The sequence below is a fragment of the Zingiber officinale genome, chromosome 5A, assembly GCF_018446385.1.
Source record: "Zingiber officinale cultivar Zhangliang chromosome 5A, Zo_v1.1, whole genome shotgun sequence".
NCBI classification, from domain to species: domain Eukaryota; kingdom Viridiplantae; phylum Streptophyta; class Magnoliopsida; order Zingiberales; family Zingiberaceae; genus Zingiber; species Zingiber officinale.
This window is the reverse complement of record NC_055994.1, coordinates 150938515-150953678: the sequence shown is the minus strand read 5'-3', so window position 1 is coordinate 150953678 and position 15164 is coordinate 150938515. Positions and strand designations below refer to the sequence as shown.

At 34.1% G+C, this 15164-nt stretch overlaps 2 protein-coding genes across 2 annotated transcripts; both read left to right on the top strand.

Annotated features, from left to right (window-relative positions):
- The first annotated feature begins 4775 nt into the window (after positions 1 to 4775).
- Positions 4776 to 6933, top strand: LOC121983397 (E3 ubiquitin-protein ligase XBAT33-like). The gene is made up of 8 exons (XM_042536334.1): positions 4776 to 5189; positions 5274 to 5333; positions 5416 to 5487; positions 5577 to 5859; positions 5979 to 6037; positions 6108 to 6154; positions 6225 to 6368; positions 6441 to 6933. The coding sequence occupies exons 1-8, from the start codon at positions 5019 to 5021 to the stop codon at positions 6799 to 6801; spliced, it is 1197 nt and encodes a 398-aa protein (XP_042392268.1). The 5' UTR covers positions 4776 to 5018; the 3' UTR covers positions 6802 to 6933.
- Positions 6934 to 9633: 2700 nt separating this feature from the next.
- On the top strand, positions 9634 to 13759 carry LOC121982483 (E3 ubiquitin-protein ligase At1g12760-like). Its single transcript, XM_042535572.1, has 5 exons — positions 9634 to 10310; positions 11784 to 11903; positions 11987 to 12119; positions 12601 to 12780; positions 13364 to 13759. Exons 1-5 carry the CDS (start codon positions 9754 to 9756, stop codon positions 13538 to 13540), a joined length of 1167 nt encoding a protein of 388 aa, XP_042391506.1. The 5' UTR covers positions 9634 to 9753; the 3' UTR covers positions 13541 to 13759.
- The last annotated feature ends 1405 nt before the right edge of the window (positions 13760 to 15164 follow it).

Here is a 15164-nt window from a genome sequence, read left to right as displayed (position 1 = left end):
CTGATATAATTTAATATCAGGCCCAATGTGGGCTTGATATGAATTAATTTATATTTTAGCTGATTTTTTTTATAATATTTCAACATTTGCAGGCGCCGAAATATGTAATAGACAGTACCGTTGGACTTCGTGCAACCTCAGAAATTGATAGGAACTTAAATTAGTGTAATTGGAGCTCCGATTGGGCTTGATATGATTTCATATCAAGCTCATGTTGGGCCTAATATGATTTCATATCAGGTCTAACGTGGGTCTTTTTAACGATTCTTTCTTTTTACATGTTGACAACTTTGAAAAGCTGAAATAACTAATGGATATCATATTTGTACTCCTTGTAATATAAAAAATCCATAGGAATTGAAATGAGTGCAATCGGAGCTCTTTAGGTTGATAAGTGAGTTTTGACCGAAACTCACTAATGAACGTAGAGAGCTACGATTACACTTATTTTAGTTCCAATGGGTCTCTGAGATTACAAGGAGTTTAAATATACTATCAATTATTTATTTTGACTTCTTCAAATGTATTAAAATATTATTAAAAAATTAATTAAATCTGATGTAATGTTATTTATGCATGCTTGTAAAAAAAAAAGAATAAAACGAAGAGAGAAAAATGATAGAGAAAAGAAAAATGATAGAAAAATAAGATTGTCAGCAGGGTAAAATAGGAATTGCACTTGAAAAGATGTGTCCTTAGGTAAATACTAAAGTAGCATACGTCTTTTAGTAAATTTAAAAATTGAGGTGTACTGTTTGGTAAATTGTCGAAAAATAAAAGAAACGCTTCTTTTAATTCATGCGATCAAATCGACTTTGCCATCCTAATGTAAATTATAGATAACTATTAATTATTAGGATATGTTTGGTTGGGGATTATCCTTGATAATCTTGGTTATCCATCTAAGTTTATCAAACGAAAGAAAATCCTGTTTGATTTAGGTAATCAGCGATTCTCGAGTAATAATTCATGTTCGATATATTAGCAAAAGAGGCATAAAACCCAAAATCGAAACACCTCAGAAAAAGTAAGATTTTTTTAATTCTAGGGTTAAAAAAAAAATATTTATCAAAAATATTCCTAAATTTTTTTATAACGAAAATTTTATTTTAAAGTAAAAAAAATGTAAAACTTAAAATAATAATAATAATAATAATAATACTACTAATAAGAAGAAGAAAAAAAACTTAAACTAAAAAAAACGTAAAAAATAATAATAAAACGTAAACTAAAAATAAAAAAATAAAGAAAACGTAAGCTAAAAAAAATTTTAAAAATAACGTAAACGAAAAGTGTAGATTTCAAAATAATAATAATAATAATAATAATAATAATAAGTTTAAAAAGGAAGAAAAATAATTTGTATAGTTGATTTTGTAATATTGGGTAATATAATAAAAAATTAAATCAGTTTATATATTAAAATCTTTAAATAAATAAGTTTTTGTTATATTATGTATGTTGAACTAAATAATATTAGGTTATGTTTTATTCCTCATAATTTTGGTTATATGATTACTTGATAATCATGTAACTAAAGTTATACATAATAATTTGAACCAAACGCACTCTTAGTGTAAGTGCTTAAGGCATAGAGGAAGATATACTTAGACACGCCGAGTTTCGACTCTAAAATCTCATACGACAACACCCTATGTCTCAACTACCACACTACTCTGAGTCCCTGAGAGAACGAATGTGCTTTAACTTTGCATCATAGCATGGAGGACAACACTCCTTTTTTTGAATCATCACATGAGCCCATAAGGGTTATTTGGATGGATGAGGAGAGAAAGGAATAAGAGTTGCTGAAGATGTTAAGTTGGATATCTGGACATATGAGAATGGATAGAATAAAAATAAAAATATTATAGAGAAAGTCGGAATTGTATCTATTAAGGAAAAACTTTGAGAAATACGTTGATGGTACCAGTGTATAATTAGACGACCAATAAATGCTCCAATTAAATTATATGAAACTTAAATGAGGAAGAGGAAGATAAAAAAAAGACTTTGTTAATAATAATAAAATAAGATAAAATTTATTTAAGCATAGATAAAAATAGAGCTCAATAATGTAAAAAAAAATTATATAGTTGATCATACCTAGTGGAGTAAGCTTTGATTGTTGTTTTGATTGTTTAGAAGGGAGAAAAGCTTCATTAATGTAATATGTATTATACTATTTAAGAGAAAAAAAGAGAAAAATAAAGGTTAAATATAGAAAATTATAAAAATACTCTCACTTTTTATATTAGACAGAGATTTGATTTGTTTGGAACCCTTTCTTTACATTCCAAATACAAAATTAGGATATAAGAAAATCTTTCCTTTCATAGATAAGAAAGATTAAAGATTAAGAAAATTAGGATACAAAATTACTACCTTTCCTTTCCTTTTCTTTAGCTCACTCCTTAATAAGGTTAGAAGTATCTCTTTCCCTTGTTTACCTTTCACTCACCTCCTCCCAAAGAAAGCATAAAATCACATAGTTATCCCTAAGTACATCATTTAACATTATTATGTCTTGATATACACATTAAATTATGAATCGATCGATTAGTTATATAATACTATAAGTTTATATTAAACAGTTATGATTTCATAACTGCTATAACTATTATAACGAAATAAGTTTGTGTTATCACAATTATAAAACTGTATCTATTATAATATATTATCACAATTATAACATGGACTTATCTTATTCAACATATTTATGTTATGGTAGTTATAAATTATAGCTACTATAATTTATAAGTGGAGTGTATATTAGGAAATAATAATGTTTAACATTATATCGAAGAGCAATGGTATGATGTTAGATGAGGTTGAATAAGTGTCCTTTTATAGACTAGCGAGCTTGATAATTAAAAGAAAATGAAAAATCTTTTGATTTTTTACCTTATTATATTTTATGGACTCGTTTTTTTTGAGTTGGGATGGGATAAGAGTGAGAAATTAAACTTCTCCTTGTATTATTAATATATAGATTCATTTTATAGTTAGAGTGTGGCAGTTCTATTATAATGAGATAAGAGGTTAATTTTTCACTGACTCATACTTTGAAAAAAAAATTTCTTCCATCCTCTTGGTAGTCGATTGTAAATTAATTTTATAATTTATTTATTTTTATATAATTTAGGGATGGACTATGAAAAACATGTAAAAAAAATATAATCATGATTTTACTATAGTGTATATATAAGTCCATTCGCTTGACCTTCGAATCTAGATCGCTTACCTCTAGATCAAACGCTCAAATACCACATGATACAGAGTGGATGACTGAAAAACTTGCGATAATAATCCAAATGTTTGGTAGAAAACAAAAACAAAAAAAAAGTTTTGGAATGACTATATATAAAACAATTTGCAACTTGTCTTCACTCAGATTCGCTTTCAATCTATCTTCGTTCCTCCTCATTACAGTCCAATTCCGTCCTCGTTCAACCATTTATGACAGATTCAATTTAATCTGATATACACATTCTCTATATCGTCGTCAAACAAACTCCAAAGAAAAAATGTAGAACGATCCAAGTTAATGGTCAAATTGAAAAATTATAAAATAAGACGGACCGATCTGAACATATAATTAATTCCCCAAAATTTCCACCTAAAAGGCAACAACTTTTCAAAGTCACTCCTAATCACGCAATAATTACAGTTAACTACACGCCTCTCAACTATACTTAACTAATTAATTGTTATGGCAGATAGCAAGAAGAATCATTACGTGCAAGAAAAGGTCTAATCAAAAGGCACAGTTCAGGGGAAAGAGGTTCCGTGATTAACTGCTCTTTATTATTATTATTATTATTTTATTATTAACTTTTGTTCTTGATTAAATGAAATCTCCAAATTAACTTAGATTTTCTAAAATAAATTTATATATTTAAATATGAATATAATAAACTAAATTATGAGAAGTGATCCAATGAGAATCATAAAGGCTTGAGGTATGACAGTGTGAAAATATTTTATTGGATAGTTTATCTTTTTTAATAAAAAGGTGAATATGTTCGCCCCCAATGTCTCCTTCAATCCGTCTTAAAGTTAAAGGAGGAAATAAATTATGTACAGTTACTAGTCTTTGAAATAATGACTAGCACATAAGAAAAATATTTACCTCGACTTTACCGAGATTCGAATCTCAGACTTCATTATGGTAACATCTCATGTGCTAGCCACTAGACCCATCCGAGGAGACTATTGGATAATTTATTTTATTTATATAAAAAGTCATTGTGTTAGAGTAAATGTCCTCTTATAATTTATCTATTTAGTGTGCAAGGACATCTGGAAGAAATTTATCAACTTCATCTTATACTTCAATTTATAATAAATAATTATCTTTGATAAGAATATCTATTAACAAAAAGATCACATGAACATCTTGTGGCTACTATGAATTTTATCAGATGAGTCTAATGTTATGTTTACTGTGAGGTATAGATTGAAGAAGAAAGGAATCCCAAAAAACAAAGAGGAACAAATAGAGAGCAAATACAAGGAAAGGATAAAGAAAAAGAGGTCCAACAATGATTATAGTGAAAGTTTGTTTGGCTCAATTTCAGACAGATAAAAATCATTTTGTTTAAAATATCTCAATTTTATATAATCTATCCCTTTTTAAAATAAACAGCACATAAACATATCATTAATCTCCATCCTTATCAATCTTTCAACAATGAACTTAACCACTGAACTACCAGGTCAATTTATTATTTATAATCCCTTCTCCTCAATTAATATTTCTTCACCCTTTCTCTTTGTCCAGCTGAAGAAAGAAAGACTCAACCAATTCTGCGCTTCTGGTGTGTAAAAACCCAGTCAAATCTCTCCTCCTTTCCATGGATTTGACGAAAACAACTCGTTTTCAATAATAATAATAATAATATTCACCAGACACGCCATCGGAATCGATCGACAATCTTCGATCTCCATGCCTTACAAATATCCCTGAAGAAGCTTTCCTTTCCCTTTCAATACCACAAATCGTACGTGTAGCCGCCATGGGGAATTGCTTGGGGTTCTTCTCTTCCTCGAGGAAGCAGCTGGCGAGAGCGGCAGCAGAGGGCGACACAGAGGGAGCGAAGAAGTTGCTGGAGATGGAGCCAGGGCTGGCCAGATCCTCTGGCTTCTCCTCTCCGCTGCACATTGCTGCTGCAGGAGGCCATTCTGAGGTACGATCAAACCGTTCGAGATCGAGAGGGAAAAACAGAGGAGGAGAAATCATGCGCTGAGAATTCATTCGATCTGATTCGCAGATTGTGCTGCTGCTGCTCGAGCATGGAGCAGGCGCGAACTCCAGGAGCTTCAACGGACGGGTGAGTTAGTTCCAGATGTCTCCCTCCCTCCCTCCTTTTCAACGCATTCAGGCGCTGAAGTAAATCTCTTTTCGTGTCGAAGACGCCATTGATGGAGGCATGCCGCAGCGGCTGCTGGGAGGCAGTGCAGGCCCTGCTCGTGTTCGACTGCGACGTACGTGTTGTTTGGTGTTCAGGGTTAAATTTGGGGTTTCTGAAAATCCTGAAACGATTTCTTCTTCTTCTTGTTTTGTTTTCTCAAAGGTTTCCAAGGGTTCGTACTGGAATGGCCGGACCGCGCTGCATTACGCAGCTGAGGGTGGGCACGCGGCCTGCATCAGGCTGCTCGTCGCTGGGTTTCTGTCTGCCGGGGGGGACGAAGCCAAGCTCGATGGTTTCGTAAACCAAGCCGCGAGCAGCGGCGTCACAGCTCTCCATTTGGCCGCGTTGAGTGGAAACGCAGACTGCGTGCGCCTGCTGCTCGACCTGCATGCTGCCGTCTCAGCTGAGGCACTCTGTCTCTCCTCCCCTGCCGCAGCCTCGATAGGTTAATCAATTTCACCATAATGTTTCTCTCATCTCTATGATTTTCATCTAGATATCATTCAATAAAGTATAATTGATGGTAATTTACACCAAACTTCATATTCTCATACTGTCTGACAGGAGCTGGAAGCACTCCTTTGCACTATGCAGCATCCACCGGAAACCTCAAGAGTTGTCAGGTTGGCAAGCTCTCTCATTTCATCACTTTGCTGTGTGATTCTAAAATGAACTAATTGCATCTTTGTTTAGGTTCTTATTGCTAGAGGAGCAAGCAGGTCAGCAGTGAACAGCCATGGGTATGCTGCTCACCTCCTCCTTCTTCCTCTTCTCACTTTGTGCCCTTCTAAGTCTTCCTTATTTATTCAGGTACCTTCCAGTCGACGTCGCTAAGTCATGTGGCTGGATTGAGCTCGTCCCATTACTGTCGATCAATTCCGAGCTGGCAGTTCCTGACTTCCCTGCATCACTCTGTCCATCGCTGGTTCTCACAAACATCATAAAACTAGCAAGGTCGTTACTAAATTTACAGTTCGATCGATATAAACTCTCATTTAATCTGAAAGTTACTTAATATTTTCTCAGGGAGCATGGAATGTTCTCATCGACCGTGCCCAGTGATGACTCCGATCCATGTGCTGTTTGCCTAGAAAGAGCTTGCACTGTGGCTGCTGAAGGTTGCGGCCATGGACTCTGCATCAGGTGTGCTCTGTGCCTCTGCTCGACGAGCAGCAGCATCAAGTGTGAGAGCGAGAGGTCTGCACCACCACCACCTGCTGCAGTGCCTTGTCCTCTGTGCAGAGAAGGAATTGTGGCGTTCAGAAGGATTCCTTCTGTCGCAGTCAGGGAGGTGAGGATCACTATAGGTGGCCATGGAGGCGGTGCCCTGTCTCCGCTGAAGAATCAGTCTGCAGTGGTTCCCATCGAAGAGGCTGCTTTAACTTAAACACTGTAAACGAGTTCATTTATTCTTTTGTTTTTTCCCGAAAGAAAGAACTTCTTATTGCCACCAAATGGATTGGGGGGTGTCTTCATTGTACCAATTGTTCATTTTAACAACAGTTCGGCTTTGCTTGAAAAAAAACTCCTATTCAATTAGTCTTTTTTTTTTTTTGGCGGAAATCCAAATGGTATAACGTTTTGTCGAATATATCAAATTTAATAATTATAATTTCTTGATACTTGGCGGTCCCATATTTATAAATTTATCATACAGTCTATATCCATAAAAATGCTTTGCAATTGCAGTCAGATTTCGATTGAAATTTGATTGTAATTAACTATGATCCTTCTTTAGTTCACATTATCATCTAAATTATAGTTTGGATTAAGACAAACGACTAGAGATCGTCGAGAAATTATAATTATTAAATTTGATACAGTTGATAAGTAATTATTAATATTATAAAAAATATTATAGGGAATTTGTTCCGATCTTTTTGTAAAAAAATAACTGATAAGAAATTAAGGTGACTTTTGGTTTAGAGATTTAGGAATGAGATAATAGATTTATTTTCAAATCTTATATTTAGTTAATGAGAATGGAGTTAAAATTTTAAAATAAAACATAAAAATTTAAGTATTAATAAAATGAGAAAATGATATGCTCTGGGAATAAAAAGCACGAAAAGCTCAGGGCATGAGTCATCCCATTCCTACATAGAATAAAAAACTCACGAAACCTTCTCTCTATGTCCAACTCTTACTAAAATCTCCCTAAGCCGCGCCCCCTATGTTTTGTTTTTTTGGTTTTCTTATTCTTTTTATGCAAATGTTTGTTTAAGTTAGAAGTTGAGGAATGTATTTTTGTTTTGATTTGTGCAGGGGCTATTCACCCCCCCCTGCCTCCTCCTCTAGTCGACCGTCAAGGGTCATAACATCATCAAGTGCTAAGAAACAAACCCGTACAAAAACATGATTCGTTGGTGGAGGAGATATGGAGAAATCAAAGGAGAGGGTGCAACTTCTGTGCTTTGTGCAGAGATTCTGTGTGGAAGAGAAATCAGAGGAGATATGGAGAAATCGAAGGAGAGGGGTGCAACTTATGTGTGGAAGAGAAATCAGAGGAGAGGGCGCAACTTTTGTATGAAAGAGAAATTGGAGGAGAGGGTAGGAAGAGAAATCTGAGGAGAGGGCACAACTTATGTGGAGGAGAAATCGTAGGTGAGGGCGCAACTTAGGGTTTTAGTCAAAGATAAATTTTAGTCAGAGGAGAAGTTGGACAGATAGAGAAGGTTTTGTGCATTTTTTATTCCACGTAGGAATGGGATGACTCATTCCATAAGCTTTTCGTGCTTTTTTATTTCTGTAGCATATCATTTCTCTAATGAAACCCACCTTCCTTTTTAGATTTTGATGAGAATAAAAATGAAAATTAAGTTTTAAACAAAAATATCCTTAATATATTTATTCAAATTTTCTTTTATATCACTTTCTCTCTCCTTATTATCTCGCATTATACATTCTCTCTCCTTATTTGACCATCATAATTTCTCTTTTCTCAATCTCTCCCATCATACATTATCTCTTCTTAATTTTCTCTCTCTTCATTCTTTCTCATCCCACTTTCTATCTCATCACACTTTATCTTTTCTCATTCTCTCTCATTATGGTTTCTATTTCAGATAGAGAAAGCTTTGTGCGTTTTTTATTCCACGTAGGATGGGATGACTCATTCCATGAGCTTTTCATGCTTTTTATTTCCGTAGCATATCATTTCTCTAATGAAACCCACCTTCCTTTTTAGGTTTTGATGGGAATAAGAATGAAAATAAAGTTTTAGACAAAAATATCCGTAATATATTTGTTCAAATTTTCTTTTATATCACTTTATCTCTCCTTATTCTCTCTCATTATGTTTTATCTCTCCTTATTCTATCATCACACTTTCTTTCTGATCATACTTTCTCTTTTCTCAATCTTTCCCCTCATACATTTTCTCTCATTACATTTTTTCTATTTTCATTATTTCTTATCTCATTTTTTGTCTCATTACACTTTCTCTCTCCTCATCCTCCCTCATTATTGTTTCTTTTTCATCATACTATATTTCATCATTTTTTCTCATTATACTTTCTCTCTCCTCAATCTCTCATCACACACTCTCTCATCATTTTCTTTCATCATACTTTCTCTCTATTCATTCTCTCCTACCACACTTTTCCTCTCATCATATTTCCTCTCTCCGTATCCTCTCTCATCGTACTCTCTCCCGTAATACTTTCTTTACTCATTTGTTTTCATCATATTTTCTCTATATTCATTTTTTTCATGATATTTTTTCTCTCATTATATTTTCTTTCACATCTATTTTTTTTCTTATTTTCTTCTAAGATAATTTTTTTTTAAATTTATTCCGATAGAAAATATTTAATTAAACAAATATTATTTTTAAGAATAATATTTATACTCATACTCAAATTCTTAGAAAAAAACCAAAAGTCACATAAATATTTTTCTTTGGATTTTGGGTAGTTGTCCGAATTCAAATTAATTATGTTTGGCCTCTTTTCAATTATAGTCCTTAGATCATTCGTATATGAAAATACTCCAAATATTTATTATCTGGGAATGATATCTCAATTTCAACTGTGATTGCATTAGTCAAACTGGGCCCATTCGATGTAAAATGCTCCATCATCGCATGTAATTAAAGAATATTTGAAACAAAATATCAAATAAATCCAAAAATACGTGGCGAGTTTTAAAATTAATACTTTTGCAAATAACTCTTAAGTTTAATAAAATAGGCAAATCGATCCATTGGTTTTTTTCATTTGATTGTTCGTCTCTCAGATCAGATCCCCATTTTATCTAGGTTTTCTAGTTCCAGCGGTGCAGTGCAAGCTTCGATCTGCATCTCGATTACCAATTCTCTCGTTGGAGCTTCTTCGCCGGAATGTTTTGGTTGAGTTCCTTCGATCGCGTCCTCGTTGGTGGCGCGGACGCCATCGACCCTTTTCCTCTCGTGGCCGCCGGCGGTGACCAAGGCCGCAGCGGCGGCGGAGGCCTCAGGAGGTCCCGATTTAATGGCGCGGCCTGGCTCCTCCGCCGCGCTGGCAACCGGCGCGCAATGCGGGAGCCGTCGCTGTTGGTGCGGGAGTCTGCGGCGGAGCAACTGGAGGAGCGGCAGAGCGGGTGGGCCTACTCCCGCCCCGTCGTGCTTCTTGATATCCTTTGGAACGTGGTGTTTGTGGCTTCGGCGGCCGGGGTCCTGGCCCTGAGCCGGGATGAGGCCCCGTCGATGCCGCTGAGGCTGTGGATTGGCGGGTACGCTCTCCAGTGCGTGTTCCACATCGTCTTCGTCTGCGTTCAGTTCCGGCGGAGGCGTCTGCTGCGGGACGTAGAGGAAAGAGGCGGGTGGAGTTGGTGGAATTTGTCTCTGACTCCTTCTAGGGAGGTGGTGGAAGCAAGGGGTTTCAATGTTCACCAGAGTCAGAATGAGGGCGCCAAAAGGTAAGAAAAAGACTGATTCAACTTCCCTAATTGTGTTGTCTGTTAGGGTTTATCATAAGATTTGTTCCTGTGCTTATCTATTACTCTACTATGATGATGATTTTACTCCCGGCAATGAGTAGCTTAATCAATACCAACCATCTTCACGCTCGTATGCTGTGAAAATTTAGAAGAAAAAAAAAGAATCTTGTTGAGCTTTACCTCGCAATTCAGGCTGGATAACTTGTGTGCTTGTTTATTATACACTTCGTCAAGCTCTCAGTGAGCTCAACTTAGTAAAGTCGGAAGCTCTTCCTCACAGACAATCTCAATGCAAGCTTATAAACAAACTATATATCAAATAAATAAAATCCAGATTCAAGATACTGATGTACACATTGTCATTGATTGTGCTTAATGGTATTGATAGATAGATGTAGAGATTTAGTGGTATTTCTTGGTTGCATTATGTGTTCTCCTGATGTTAAACTGTTTAGGATTTTTAGCTTAGAAGTTAAAATTTGTCACATGATCTCTTTTGGGAATTGTTTAGAAATCTTCTGTTAGGTCTGGCCTTTTGCTTTGCAATCAGATCTTAACCTTTGACTGCATTTTGTTTCAGTGTCTTCTGCTAAACAAGTATCGTTGTTTCTCTATTTACTTTTAAATATTGAACGAACATAAAATAACTTTTATCAAGCCGAGTATTGTGCTTTTTCATGAACATCTTCTTCATTTAGAACCCTTTACATAGCTGTCCACTGCCTCCTTTTCTCTCTCGATTTCATTCCTCTTTCTTTCTCTTCCATCTTCTTCCTCCTTTATATCTTCTTTTCCTTCTTCCTCTCTCTTTCTCCCTGGATGTGCTGCCAATTCTAGGAATGATGGTAAAATTCAAGAATAACAATGAAGGGAGGAAGAAATACAAAAGGGAGAAAGAAAAGAGAATAAAGGGGAAGAAAAAGAAATGAAAATTAACTAAACACTATTTTTTATTACAAATGTTGGCTAGGTGCTTAATTAGCATACTTTTGCTGTTGTAAAAAAATTGACAAATGTACTTGATTAAAACACTTAAATGATGTATTGAAACTTTTGACATAGCTTCTGTATGATTTATGTAGTTAATTGTTGCATTTATATAAACTCAAATTTTCCATTCTTTCCATTAAATGAACAAATCTTAATGTATTTTATAGATATAATATAAGCACCTTGCTTCACTCAGGCAAACAGCTAAGCTTGATCCTAGCGACTCCCACAACACAAGGACATTGGTGCCTTGAAGCACCTAGTGCTTTGGCACATTGATGCCAAGTTGATCAAGAACCCACATCATTTTACTGAGATGTCAATGTTTAGTATCCATATTGACTATGACAAAAATTCTTTACCTAGTTCTTATAATGCTTCTATTCTGATGTTTCTTATGACCTAGTTTTAGGTCTTGGGGTTTGTATATTGATTTTACTTATATCATCTTTTTCTTTGTAGTGTTGCTAAATATCTGGAGTCCACAAATACTTTCTTTTCTTTCATATGGTGGATCCTTGGATTTTACTGGGTATCAGCTGGAGGCCAAGCTTTGACACGGGATGCACCACAACTATACTGGTTATTCCCTATATCTAGACTATTTGGTCACTATACAAATGCTTCTGACTTACATTTTTTGTCCTTCTGGACGTGTTTCTCAGGCTTTGCATAGTTTTCCTGGCATTCGATGTGTTCTTTGTCCTCTTTTGTGTTGCTCTGGCATGTGTCATTGGCCTAGCTGTTTGCTGTTGCCTACCTTGTATCATTGCAATTCTTTATGCTGTTGCAGATCAGGTATCTCAAACAATGACAAGCTATTCTAGGTTAATATATTAACATCAGAAGTAGTTTTTGTTTTCAAGTGGGTAGCTTTTTGTGTTCAATAATGGCAAATGCAATTCATTCTTGGTTGTTTTCTGTTCCTCTGTCATCATGCTTCCTTTTCACTTTAATGTTTTGATTAAACAAAGACATTCTTCTAGCTAATATGAGCAAGATCAGCACAGTTTCTCGAATGCTGAACACAACAATTTGCCAGTGTATTGTCCAATTGATTCTATCAAAGAGCTCTCTTGAGTCCAAAGATTTTAGGTTAATTGTGAAGATCAAACATAAAGAAGCGTGTTTTGGCTAATTCAAGTAAGGTGATGTGTGCATAACACATATAGGTTGCAGTTTTCGTAAACTTATTGAATTGCGAGTTATGTATCTTCTGAATTATTTGAGACTCCCTGTTCCAAACTACTCATTAGTATATTTTTTCTCCTTTTTGAAGCAAGAAGGTGCATCTGATGAAGATATCTACCAACTTCCCAAATACAGATTCCAAAGGGCAGGCAACTCGGAAAAAAACTCGGAAAATATAAGCGCTGGATTAGCAAGAACTGTATGTGGAATGATGATCGAATGTGGCACCGATTCTCCTGTTGGGCATGTTATATCCCCAGAGGATGCAGTAAGTCTTCTTCATCGATGTCTCATTGCAGTTAATGGTTTGTTTGATTGTGGGGACCAGGGCCCTGCAATTCATTTGCATTCTATCTTCTCTTTCTATTTCGTTCATCTTTATCCTTCACTTTTCCACTTTCCTCTCAATTGTCCCAAGACTTAGAGTTTGGTTGGGTCTATGCTGAAATTACGACTCCAACCCATCTAAATTTGATCAGTCTAATCCGGAAACCTGTTCAAGCATGATAGAGAAGTTAGCAACATTTGTTGCAAATTCTCCCATGTTTTCAATGCAATATTGAAATCTAGAGTTGTTCAGGATTACTTTGGGTAAATGATTTATGTGTTTTGTGTTGGTTGGCTTTTCTGAATTGTTAAGTTAGTCTCACCCTCAACTTTTTGCAAATTATATTGAAGCTGAACCTATTTATATTTGACCAATCGAACATATACAATCTGAAAATCATATTTTCTCGCATGCTTTCCTTTCAAATTCTCTTAAAACTGTTCCTTTGAACCCACTAAAGATCAGTAACCATGCAAATTGCTGCTCAGTGTTCTCGCCTATCCGCTAACTGTTGTTCTTGCAGGAGTGCTGCATCTGCCTTTTGCCCTACAATGATGGAGACGAGCTGAGAGAGCTTCCTTGCAGGCACCACTTTCACCGCCATTGCGTCGACAAATGGCTACACATCAATGCCACTTGCCCCTTGTGCAAATACAACATCATCAAGAGCAACAACCAAGCGATGGAGGAAGAGGTATAGAGGAAAGGAACTTGAGCCAAAAATCCTTCCCTTCTAATTTATGTCAAATGTTTATAAGATGCGCGTGTGCCTATGTTTGTATATTTCTCGGGTCTAATTTTTCATGTAAATTGTCGAATGTGACTAGTCTTTGTATTGACCCATGACAGAGGTACAAGTTGCTATGCTTAGATTTCAATTCTAATAAGAAGATGAACGAGTAGGGTTGTTTTGTTGGAAGCTTTCCAATTACCAGGTAGATGATGCTTTGTACTGTTCGTGTTTTCAACTTGGAGGCAAATTGTAACTTTTATTTATAAATATAACTTTATCAGGGTAAAATAAGAGAATTAAGACATTTTACACTGCGAGCCATTCAAGAGAAAGTTAATTCCTTTTGAGAATTGCCCCTTAAAAAAAAATATATCAAAAAGTCATCCAGCATATTTCTCGTATAAAAATATTTTCATTCTAGTGTTGAAATGTATCAATTTAATTTGGTTATACAATATTTTTTTTGTATTAATTTAATTTAAAATATTTAAAATTTATCAAAAATTGTTTTTAAAAAATCAATTCGTGATAAAATTATTATACCAGTTATTTAATAATTATTATAACATTAATGATTGGTATTATTGTAATAACTATTAAATGGCTGGTCTTTATTATCTACACTAGCAAATTAGTGGCTTGAAAGTATTTTAATTATACTTAAGTAATTTTTCATATATAAAATCCTTTATATTTTTAATCAAATTGAATTAAAAAAGGAAATAATATATTAATATATTATAGCACTAAAATAAAATATTTTTAAATAGAAAAAATATGCTGGTGTCCTTTTAATTTTCTTAATGAAAGATTTTTTTTTTTTGAAAATTCTCATAATTAGTAAACCCTTTTGATTTTTAACCAATTGTTTTTATAAAAATAAAAAGGGCGAGATCATATAAAGGTATTTCTCTTTTATTTATTATAAAAACAGCTTATCTTGTCAATATATATTTTACTCTTTAAAATGGTCATTATTTTTAACGTTGTTTAGCAGTTTTTTAGCAACTGTAACTCTTACTGTCTTACACATTTATAATAACTCCTAGAGATCGTGCACACACGTTAAGTAAGTTAGGCACCTTATAACAAATGAAATAGTACAGAGATATAAGGAGAGAAAAATTATCTTATAAAAAATAATTTTAATTTATAAGTATTACTTTTATTTTTATTTTTTTTAGTGGGATAAAATTTTAATATTTTTATAATTTCATACATCTCGAGAGGTATTTAAAAAAAATTAAGGTGGGACACCTGCCCTATCAAAACTATACGTGGTTGATTGTGTGTAAAATAATACATGAACCAGTATTAATACTTTTCTTCATAAAAAATTAATTTAATATTTTATATCAAATATTAAACTGATAAAAATAAATACTTCATTTAATTTTAGCCAAAAGATCGTCCATAAATTTGATAAAAATTCACCCATAAATTTGGTAAAGATATGCTAAACCTATACAATAGTACAATAGTAAAGTGACACTCGAGAATCCCAATAGTTTACTACTATAACGAACTCTCCTTTATAAAAAATTAATTAAATATCATATTTAATTTTAATCAAAAATTTAAGAAAAATATA